Below are 12,414 nucleotides of genomic sequence, written 5' to 3'. Positions count from 1 at the left end.
TTTCAGTACCTTTTAACTAAATGCAAATTGTTCTCTGATCTCCATGCTATATTACATTTATTTATGTTTATTTCTTCTTATTTGATTCTGAGGAATATCCTTTGCTCCCTAGAAAAGTTCCAGTTCAGCAAGGTAGATGAGAACAGTCAAGTCTAAAATACTGGAAACTCAGTCCTGCATAGATGAACAGAAAGTTGATCTTTCAGTCTCACAGTTCTGCAGAGTAAGCAGAGTGAAGAATAGTTTGGTATCCTGCACATGTGACTCCAAAACTGCTACAGTTAAAAATCTTCAGGGATTTAGAGATGTTGCTTTGTTGTGTGCATCAGCTTCCTTGGTAGAATAATGATTTTTGGAAGTAAAACATCATTAATCCATTTTGTTTCTTTATTTTCCTAAAACATTAAATATTTGGTAATTTATTAAAATTCACTGAAATAGCACCAAAGATGGCAGCTTTATAAGCAGGTTTTGGAAAGTAAGAAAATGCTCTAATACTCAGCAGTGTGCCCCAGCAGCCAAGAAGGCAACCCACATCCTTGGGTTCACCAGGTACAGCATCACCAGCTGATCCAGATTATCCCACTGCATTCAGCCTTGGTGCTGCCTCACCTCGAGTACCATGAGCAGCTCTGGGCTCCACAGCTCCGGTGTTTGCATCCAGAGGAAGGGAGCAAAGCTGGTGGTGGGGCTGGAAGGAAAGTCCTGTAAGGAGCACCTGAGGGCTCTGGGCTTGTCTAGTCTGGAGAAAGGGAGCCTGAGGGGTGATTTCACGGCTCCCTACAGTTTGCTGAGGAGGGGAAGTGGAATGGGAGGTGCTGATCTTTTTTCCCTGGTATCCAGTGGTGGGATGGGTAATACCTTTGTATGGGGAGGTTCAGACTTGTCATAAGGAAGCCTTTCTCCACAGGTAGTCAAACAAACAAGCAGGCTTCCTAGCTTGCAGCTGTTTAAAACACATTTAGACAATGCCATTAATAACATGCTTTAATTAACTTCTGGTGAGCCCTGATGTGGTCAAACAGTTGGATTAGATGATTACTGTAGGTTACTTCCAACTGAAATATTCCATTCTACTCTAAATTCTGTGAAGAAAAAGAAAAGTTTAAAAACAAAAAATCCCCCTAACAAGAGATTCACACACGTTTCCTATTATGTAACATGTTTACCACCTGAACTTTTAAGATGAAAACAAAGAATTATTTTTTCTTGTGATGAGGTGAGTCAGCACAACACAGAAAGTGTTTGAACTAGTTCTCTGTGTTTATCAGTCACATTGTTTTGTCACAATGAATAAAGCATTCCCAGCAGTATTTTCTGTATTAATTGCAAATGAGATATAAAAGAAAATTTTCAGCACTAAAAAAAGTAGGTCATGTTTCTTCCTTCTCATTAGCTTTAAGCAGCAAAGCCCAGTGGCATAGGAATATCTATCTACCAGAGCGGATAAAAACACCTAGCAGTGTGTTACCAGGAGATGCAACAAGCAATTAGCCTTGTTTCATCTGGGTGGGGTCTTAGTTCTGTCAGCTCAAGATACAAGTTCTTCTGGCCATCTCCTGCCATAGCCATGAGCTGCACCCTCTAGGTTTTGTCACTCAGGGCCCTTAGCCCAACACCAGGTACACCCAACTGCAGCTCCAGCTACTTCTGAGACCAGAGCCAGTGGATGCAGAATGTGGATCCATAAGATGCTACATGCAGCAGTCTCCTGACAGCAAGGCAGAGGGTCGAAGGCACATCAAGGCAAGCTTGAGAGTAACAGTACTGCCTAGCACAGCAGTGACATGCTGGGCTTAATGCAGAATCCTGCTCCTACATAAACAAATGGTCATAGCCATATTATTCTCTCACAGGTACTAATCCTCCATGAATTTGGGGGAATGATAAGTCCCCTTGACCACTTGGAAAAAACATCTAGCCTTTCCTTAAGAAATGTATTCATTCACCTTAAAGGAGCAGAGATACTATGAATCCAACATGTTCCCAAGAATTTCAAACACAAGTTTGTGAAAAAAAGTTGTCAATGCTTTCACTAGTTTCTCCTGACAGTTACTATCCACACAGCACAGATGTGTCATTCTGCCAACCAAAGATATACACACCCCTGACAATGTACTTTGAAATAACAGCAGTAACAGCAGTGCAAGTCATCAGATTTTGTTCTGCTACGTTTTTGCAGATATTTACAGGTTTTCCCAGCACTACATGAAACTGCAACTGAAAAATGCATTATGGCTCAAGACAAATGTCATATTTCAGATAAAATTGGACTATATTACTGCAACATTTTCTCATGTTTTTGTAAGTCTAGGAGGATGGATTTTTCTAAACCGGGGCTGACTGCCACTGCTATTATTCAGATCAGTAACAAAATTATCTTTGACTCAACTGAGCAGAACAAGGTTTCTAACCTTATTAATAAATGTCAACATTATTTCTCTTTCAACAAATGCAACTGTATCTGTGTAGCTTGTGTGTTTTTGCAGCTCTGTTCTATTTCTGAAGACCCATTTCTTAGTGACAAGGTGCATCCCCAAACACAGCAGCCATCTGATTATTATCCCATAAAACTGCAGACACATCTCCTGTAAGGTCAAGAGGAGTCACCTCCACGTAGCCAAAGGTATTGCTGAACAGCACGCTGCATAAACCCAGTGACTTCCAAACTTCCCTGAGTAAGCTGGTGGGCCTGATGCTGAGAACCTTTACTAGAAAACAGACCTTGCTGCAGGCAAACCAGTTTGAATGAGCAGGAAGGGACTGTTTGCACATCAGGGCCTTCATACCAGCTGTCTTCTTTGATCAAAGACTAGTTCTGTATGTCTTTTCTAACTAATTTTAGCTTCCTAGTTGGTTCCTACTGTAGAATGTGGTGGTAGGCATCCTTCAAATGCCACTCCTGTCTCTGTTTCTACATAAACCTATCAGATCACTCAATTAGATACGTTTCAGAAAGACTATCTGACCTTAGGAGATGCAGATCCAGATCAAAGGTTTAAAGCATACTTGAATTGCATTTCTTTAGATTTGACAGGGATGATAATTTCACTAGCCCTGCAGCAATTTAATGACAGGTTTCAGTTGCTGATGCGCTATTGTTCATCAGATCAAAGGAAGCTTCCTTTCAAATGAAGTCACACAAAAATTCACTTGATTTTCTTTGAAAAACACAGATTAAGAAACCAGTCTTTAATTGATTTGTAATGTTACTACTAAATTGTTCCAAATAATCATGCATAAATGTTTTAATAGCACTAATAATACCCAACATCATCCTCTGCAGCATAAAGAAACACCAGGAAACAAAACAAATTTGTGAAAGTCTAAACAGAATTTCCATTGTTAAAATCTGAAGAATTTTTTTCTGAGTAACTTTCTTTTGCTTCAAGTGGGACCTATCCAGTGAATTCAGAGGACCTGTGCTACACAGACTGGTGACAAGAATCACAACAGGCTGTATCTCCCAACCTATGAAGGTCAAGGATATTCTGCCCTTTTGTAACAGCATAAAAAAAGCCAATGGGAAAGCATATTAGCATGTGTGAAAGGAACATACCCAATCATTTTGATTTGAATTTAATATGAAGTACAGGTTCATGGTTTCAGGCCTCTTCTCACAAAAAAAAAAAAAAAACAACAAACAAACAAACAAAAAAAAAAAACCCAAAACAAAACAAAACAAAAAACCCTCTGAAGATAACCCTGCTGCCCCGCTGGCAGAGTTTGCAACAAAACAATCCCATGGGCCAACGTCTCACTTGGCCACATCAGCACCCACAAAGGCAAATGCTCAAATGTTCTGGAGGAGGCCAGAACACAGGAGGTGTTCAGCCCAAGAGCTCTGAAACAGAGAGAAGAGCAACCTTGAAGTTATCATCACTAAAGTCTTCCAATGCCCCTGCCATCCCTGTCAGATCTGTCAGATAAAAAATCTTTGCAACACTGTTTACCAATATTACGTTTCTCCTAGGCAGGAAAGGAACTATTTTATTCCACTGTATGTCTCCATTAGCCAGCACAATGACAATGGTGTGTATCTTATGTTGGTATAAATATTCCGATATTCTGCAAACAACTCATTAGCTGAAGTAAGGTACATAAATAAAGCTCTCAAGCACAGACCAGACACATGGAATAACAAAGAATAACAGAGATAGGTGAGCAAACACCATGATTTCTGCTGTCTAGCTTACACTGAAGATAGACATCCACAGCTGTAATAAAGGAGCAGGCATTTTTGACATGGCCCCGACAGAAGCTGACATATCTTGAGCATCCTAAAGGCATCGGGACATTATTTCTCTCCCGGGAATGTTAAAATCAGTGGTTTATTTTTACTGTGTATACATAAACATATATATATCCATATCCACATATTTATATATGGATATTTGTATCTCTCCATATATATGTGTGCATGCAAAAGTACATACCTACCTATGCATATTCACACAAAATGCAAGTTGATACATATGCAAATGTCACTCCCAGGTATTAACTTCTGCAAGTTTGTTCCTTGCAGCAAAATGAAAAACACCTTGTGTTTTCACTTTTTGTCTTAGTAGGAATGATGAGTATTAGTTATCCAGGGATAGAACAGCAAAATCAACAATAACAAATCCTGGAACTCTTAACTGTGAAGAAAGGTTTGTCCTACCCAAGGCAGATGGGCAGCAACAGAAGGGCATACTGTCACTTATGATTCACTTAACTCCCTGAACAACCTACATGTCCTAAGAACTTCCCTTCAGAAATCAGCTAGTAAGACAGTTACTCCCCTTTCTTTGTACCAAATTCAATTACAGTGAAGTACAACATTAAATTTAGACTAAATATGCCTGTTTACTGATGTAAATCAAATTGATTTTCCCTTCCCCCACTAATGAGATAGAAATAACTTGGTTTGAGTAGGTTCCTCATGACTGTAGCTCTTATGACCACAGAAAGAGGATACCCACTTGCTTTAGACTCAGCCCTTTCAGAATGTTAATAGATATCTTACAGTATAGTAGCACACCTGAGTGGGAAGACTGCCACAGTTCTGAACAGAAGAATTAAAAGATTTCACTCCAAAATACTTCATAGATGGAGGTCTACAGCCCACATAAGACAAGAAAGGAAGTTTTGTGTCCATGTTCTCTTGCAATAAGACAAGCTATGTTAAATTAATTGCCTGTACAATATTTGTATCTCAGTCATTGCTTCTGCTCAGTCACCAACAACTTTGAGTCATTCCATGAAAGATCAGGTCACCCTTTGCTCATCTACATGAGACACACTGATATCTGATGTTTTTAGAAATTATAAATAACAGTGACTTAGGTCTCTGAATTGAGTCCATCTGCCCATCCAACGGGTGCCAACTAAACAACATCCAACCCCAGGAGAGAAGATTATGGAAACAATGTCTCAGCTACTGAGGAATTCAGAAGCTCTTCTGAGCTTTGGCAGCTATCTGCAGACCAATTTCATGGACAGTCACAGGTAAGAAACACTACCACTGCCTCTACATTTACCCTCACCTTGCCAAGGAAGAAAATTCACTAACTTAATGGACTTGTGAAATGTTAACTATCTTCTGTAAAACTTATTAAAAATTAAGCTGTTAAAAAACATTGACATACTTGAACATGGTCATGCTTTTCTGGATATAGTAGATTTCAGCTAGGAATAGATTCCGTGGAGTACTCTGTTCTGTGTTCATTATCCTTCTTAGCAAGCTTCCACACTGTAAGGAAAACAAAGAGGGCAGCATTTCCTTTTTGGACAGACTCCCCTAGGGGGCAACACTTGAGGCTGCAGATGAGGAAGCTGTTGCCCTTAGAGTACTAATTAGCAAAGAGATGCACTCTGGATTACCAGCTCAGTGACAATTTTCTATCTTCAGATTCATAAACATAAAAGTGATACTGACACTATACAATGAAGAACTTCCTTAAGTGCTCTTTTTCCACAAGTCAAAATTTCTGAACATTCCTAAGTAATTTGTAATAATAAATTGCATGCAAGTCAGCTTTTACTTCAGTAGTCTTTTTCATTTATTATATAATCAAATTCAGTTATACGCAACATCCAGCAATCATTGGCACTATGACCAGAGTTAGGAAAAAGAATTTCTAGACTTTAACAATATGGGTGGAAGATTAAGGAGAAACAGGTCACCATCAGTGAAGTATGTCCATTTGGGAACTTGGACTCTATAGAAAAACAAAGGGGAAAAATCTTCCCGACCTCAGTCAGACCAATATCTCATTTGAAGTTTTATTACAGCTGATTGTAATCAAAGGTCGGTAAGAAACTTTCTGCGCATGACACTGTGCAGTCCAAAGCGTGTTCTTTAAAGTAGCATTATTTCTGACATGATCTACCTGCCAAGAAGAAGTGTAAATATTTGAAAAGCACTAGAGCATACAGGAATGGTGCGACAGTTAGGTACTAAATACCATACATAAATTCAACCCACATCCTTATGACTAGGGTTCACATTCAGCTCCCTCCTGAACACAATCCTTAAGTGATCTGAACTGCTGTTCACAGGCTCACAGTTCTCTCCATCACAAGGCAGGAGAATGGAACTAGAGTTTAGACTTACTTCGAATACAGACCTGAAACCCAGATGCAGACAGTGAGTCCTGTAGATGAAAACCAGCTAAAGCCTTCAACACTGACCTCCCTGCCTCACAGAATTCATAGTCATGAGTGAGGCTCTCGGGCTCTCTCTGCCACAACCCTGAAAAATAGGACTGACAAAAGCCAGCAAAAATGAATATGAGTCACCTGACCTGATAGTAAGAAACTTGAGGAAGAATGAAGTCAAGGGACTAGAACCAGAAAGTCCCCACATCTCTGCTATGCACCTATTATAATTGCTAATGTCCAAGATTGGATACATGATGTGTCCATCAACTGAGCAAGGATCCAGCTTTTTTCTTCCAGTATCACTGCTGTGGTTACAGCAGTGATCTGTAGGTGCACAGCCAAAAGCACCACCATCCTGAACAGGTGAAATGTCACAGTATGATGTTCATGTGAGATTCATAAATCAGGCTTTGAGAATTCAATCCAAGAGGTGTATCCTCAGCATGCTGACAGATGTAGACAATACTATGGCTAAGCACTTAAAATACTGCTACTTCCCAGGTAAATATTTCAGGATCACGTCCAACTGTAAAGATTATTGTCTCATTTCTGAAAAGCCAGCTTACCTGCTGCTCTGATTTTACAAAATTCAAGTATTAAAAAATCATTATAATATCTAAAGTTTACAAAGCTCATTAATTTTTTAGTTGAACTTGCATAAATCACATGGAACAAGTTATAAATCCCTCCAAACGACCACCATAACTAATACTGTTTTCTCAAAAGGCACTTACATCACTCAACCAAATCACTTTCAGTTTTGACTGTTGTGCTTTTGGGGAGGCAAACAAAAACAAAAAAAAACTTAAGATGGTGGATATTCTATAAGTGACATATTCTAAATTAACTTATTCCACGACTCCAACAAGAAACACAATCTTTCTGATAAATGCTGTGAGAAATGTTGAGTTACTTTTTACAAACAAGGGTGGAGTTGAAATTCATCATCCATTGGAAACCAGCTTAGCCTTAAGAATGCTAGCACTGAATTCATCTCCATTATATTACCCAACAACAAGTGAACCAAACAAACATGACTATAATTATTCTGACATTCCAAGGTTTTATAATGTGATTTAAAGTCATTCCAGGAAAAAAAAAATCCAACTCATTTGACCTCTATAATACGCTTAATCAAAAGAGAGCTTTAGGCTCATAAAGCCAATATTTGCTATAGAAACAATGTAGCTATAACTGCACCTATTTTATCAAGCTTCCTAGTAAAAAACCCATAATCCTCTTGAGTCACAAGAGTCAAAGTCCAAGTTTTGGTCACTTTAAAAAGTCTATTCTTTTCAGGTCGTTGCTGTTCCTTCCCAAACTCTCCTGTCCTCCCAAATATCTTTTCCTGAAGAATGTGGCTGAGCAGCACTTATCTTTGTGAAATAAAAGAAATTAATTTCAGTAACCTGTTTTTCCTCATCTTGTGAACATACAAAAATTTCAATGGAAAATTGTTTCATATATCTCACTGGTCAAAATAGATTGTACCTGCTGTGCCACAATTTCATTAATTTCCCTATATTATTGTTCAGCTCAATAGATGAAGCTTCAATAAATTAATTCCACAAAGGAGAAAGTACAAGTGAGGCAGTTGTTTGAAGGTTCTCCATTATTTAACAGCTCTTCAGTGATATTTCCCTTACCTGATCTTCAGCCCTCTAACTGCAAGACTGAAGTCTTTGGTTTGGCATTTCTAGATAACTGCAGGAATTCCAAAGTTAAAGTTACTTAGCTCATACTACCAGCTTCCTGACAAAGGTAAAGCTGCTTTAAAACACTGAAAACCATTTAACTATCATGTATTATGTATGTAGTACAGTAGCACAAGAGTAAATTTTCATTGATAGACTGGAGAAAGTGAAACAGATAAAATGACAGTCATCTGGGAATGATTTGGTGAAAAACATGGACATAAACTATTTCCTGAGAACAGTCAAGCACTGCTGAGGGAGAAAAGTAAAGGCTACTTTTAAAGTAATCCTTCTCTTAGACACAAAAGAACATTGATTTGTCCTTATCAGGGAGGAGTAGCAAAGCCTGCCTCCCCAGCCCTACAAAGAAGCGCTTGGAATTTGAGACACAGCTTACCGACACAAGTAGAAATTCAGGTCAGAAAGAGCAGGAGACAGTAAGGCTTGTAGAAACATGCCTGTCTGCCTACTTAGAGGCTTCACATTGCGACTCGATTGAATCTGCCTAATGCATGCTTAAAACACCACGAGGTGATTTAGAAATGTACCCGCACGCACAATGCTTCCTCCTCCCTTCCCACAAGAAGGTCTCAGAAACTTCTCGACAGCGTCCCTACAGGCTAAAGCTGCTGTCCAGCTTCACTAAACACTGAAGATCAATCTTTCCACTCCAGCAACAGCTACCTTTTGGGATCTGTGAGTTATTTTAAGCTCATGAAGCATCTACAGTCACAAGTTTTATTAAACAAACAAAAAGCAGTTACAAGAATTAACCTCTCAGGGGTCTAAGAACTTTCAGGTATTTAGAACATGCTGCAGGGAGAACTCTAAAACCAAATTAAGGGATAATTCTCATTATTCTTGGTTCCTTCTCATTCACTTCAATTACTTCCTTTTCTCACTCTTCAGAATGACCCTCAAATTATTTTATGAACTAGACTCTTAGAATTATGCATGACAATTATAGTTCTATCTTCTTTAGCCCAAAACAAATTATAACAAGTATTGAGATCAATAAATACTTCAGTAGTTTCTAGATAAAGTTATATTTATACAAACGAAAGCCTTTTCTGAGTACACAATCAGTGTATTTCTCAGGAAATGTTTCAGCCAAATGCCTATCATTTGACCTGGGTATTCTGAAGATTTCAAAAGGAGTCATACACAAAGCGTTTAGCTCATAATATTTGCCAAAACAAAGGTTTACTCTAGAGACTACATGGACTTTCCATTTTAAGATAAAGAGTAATTTAACAAAATATCTCTAGAGATCAGAAAAATAATTACATCACAATGACACTGCTTTTTTTTTTTTTTTTTGTCACTATTATACATAGAAGTTTCTGGTCAAAAACACCCACTCTTAACCCACTCTTATAAGCAGTTAGCCTACAATTTGACTCAAGTTGACTTACAGGTAGAAATTAAACCATGGATTCTGACACCATTTTTAGTAGGAGACAGAGTAGGATCTATATGGGGTACTCATTTTTTCTCGATGGGGAAATAATTCTGTCTTGTGAATTGCACAGGATCCCCAAAAATAGCTGATGTAGTGCTGAAGGCTGGATGAGATGACAATTGTATGACTCAAATACTTTTTTCTTTCCTTCCACTAATGTTTAGTTCTAGAAAGATGATAATAAGTTTAAAGCTTCCCTTAAAACTGTTTAAAGACATGAAATACAGTAAACATCTTCCTATCCAGATGCAGATTCCCACATAACTAGCTAATAATAGTGTTTTCTTTGTCATTTTTCTCCATCCTTAACCTGGATATAAGGACACCTCCTGCAAAGCCTACAGAAAAAATGGAAAGCCTCTGTGATGCAACACTGAGAACAGCAGGAACCTAGTCCATAATTAAAGTTCTTAAATGCTGCGATAATACAGATGAAAAAAAAACCTGACAGAAAAGAGATGTCAGAGCTCTGGCCCTTTATAACAGTACCTTCAATCACTGGATCATCTGTTATGTTCTGGCTAGGCTGCATTCAGATGTACTACTGACTAGATGAAGAAGAAAGTTGACTATCACCAGTATGCAAACTGTTACCTATATTCTGTCATCTTCTTGTTGTCCAACCAAGAAAAAAAAGTCAACAAGAGAACTGATGTGCAATTCAAATTGCTTGTCAATTGACTCAAATTCAGTTTTCTGGGTTAATAGATAGTTATGATGATTATATTGCTCTGCTAACTGCATATGTACCTTGCAGGCAGACAGGGTAAGGAGAAAGCAGAATCAAAATCCTCTTTGCAGACTGGACAAGGGAGCAAGTGAACTATATGGCCCTTTTCTACCCCTCCAATAAAAACAAAATACAAAACTATGTATATTGTTCAGCCCATGGAGCATGAAACAGAAACTAAAACCAGCAAGGCTACACTACCACAGCATGAACCAACTACCCATGCAGGGAAGATGATGTTTCTCTTATGGATCCTTGATGGACATGAATTACAGAGTTCTGAAGATGCTGTGTTTACTCAGTTGGCTACTGAAATGGATAATTAGTTTTTATTAGCTGTAACACAGCCACTAAGCACTTTGAACACTTCATGCCAAAACACATCAGAACACATACCTGTCATGATGTTACTGAACTGAACACTAGATCCACACAGTAAAAGGCTGAAGGAACTGAATACACAATAAACCTTCAGACAGGAATGTGCTACGTCCTTCTGCAACACAGAAAGTGCCGCTGCACTCACTGCTGAAGCATAAAGAATATCAATTATATCTAAATCCTTTTGATGTATCTCATTAAATAATGGATTCAGTAGGATGTTTATGCTCAGATTTCCCTAACAGAAAGCTGTCACTTTATATGAAAATATGGAAATTCACAGGTCACACGCATAATTAATTAAACAAAAGAATGATGTAAAAGCTTCAATTAAACAGAGAATGCAGTGATGCCCTTCAAAAGCGAGTTTGAGAAGAGCTGTACGTATTCCAGAGTGTTTCTTAATGCAGAGGGGTGCTGGTGGCCTGAAGCCTGTCCCTAGTCTCTCCTTGTATTTATCTGTCCACCCTGCCGTGGGTGGCAGGCACCGAGGCACCGCACCTGCCCGGGCTCGGCTCCCCTGCACCGCGGCGCTGGTCGCCTCCCAACAGGGAAAGTTTAGCCCCACTTGACGACCTCTAAGACCCTTAAATACACCCAAGATTTGTCCCCTACAAAGGTTTCGTGTTGCTTGCTTTGCCAAAGGTAATTTACGAACTAGTTAAGCTTCGGCAGCCTTGCGGAGGAGAGTTGTCTTTTCCGCCCCCATCGCACACGCAACAGCGCAAATTCAGCCCCGCGTCCCAGGGCAGCCCACGGACGGGCTCGGGTCCGTGCCGGCGTGCGGGGACAAGGCTGGAGCCGAGGGCAGGCTGGGCAGCGCGGGGAGGACGAGCTGCGAGTCCCGCGCGGTCCCCGGCCCCGCAGGCTGAGCCCTGCCCGCGGCGGCCGCGCTCCTTCGGCTGCTCCCCGCCGCTCGCCCCCACTCACCGCCACCGAGCCCGAGGAGGAGGCGACGAAGACGCGGATCACCATCTTCACCTCATGAGCCGCGGCGACAGGAGCGGTCGGGACGGGGCAGCGAGGCTGCGAGGAGCCGCTCCCCCGCACGGGACGGGGCCGGGGCCGGGGCCGCGGCCGCCCGGCTCCACCTCGCCGCCGCCCCCGAGCGTGGCCAGCGCCCGCAGCACCCCTGCCCTGCCCTGCCCTGCCCTGCCCGCCCCCGCAGCCCCTCTGTCTCGGGAGAGCCGGTCCGGCTCCCGGCTGGCAGGAGCAGCGATAGCGGCAGAGGCGGGCGTGTGCGGGCGGCGCGCAGGGACCGACGGGCGCTGTAGTCCTCCCCGGGCGGGGACAGCCGTAGCACGGAGCCCGGAGGGAGCCAGGAAAGAGTCTGCCCGCCCCAGCCGCTGGGGAATCGGAGGCGTGCGGCAGCCTGCCCGCCCCAGCTGCCGTGCCCCGGCGCCCGGGGCTGCCCGCTGCCACCGTGCGCCTGGGAGAGGCTGAGAGGGGCTTGTGCCGCCCCCCAGGCGCGCTGCCGCAGGTCGAGGTGAACAACGCCTCGAAGC

At 41.3% G+C, this 12,414-nt stretch overlaps 1 protein-coding gene across 1 annotated transcript in view; it reads right to left on the bottom strand.

Annotated features, from left to right (window-relative positions):
• The window catches only part of SH3BGRL2 (SH3 domain binding glutamate rich protein like 2), a 37,946-nt gene extending 25,923 nt beyond the window's left edge, over positions 1-12,023 (bottom strand). Inside the window, exon 1 of the mRNA XM_077782321.2 lies at positions 11,840-12,023. Coding sequence (XP_077638447.1) covers positions 11,840-11,884 — 45 coding nt within the window. The 5' untranslated portion in view covers positions 11,885-12,023. The remainder of the gene's footprint in view (positions 1-11,839) is intronic.
• Positions 12,024-12,414: the final 391 nt, after the last annotated feature.

Source organism: Lonchura striata, chromosome 3, assembly GCF_050655825.1.
Source record: "Lonchura striata isolate lonStrDom1 chromosome 3, ASM5065582v1, whole genome shotgun sequence".
NCBI lineage: Eukaryota > Metazoa > Chordata > Aves > Passeriformes > Estrildidae > Lonchura > Lonchura striata.
This window is presented reverse-complemented; position numbering and strand designations above follow the sequence as displayed.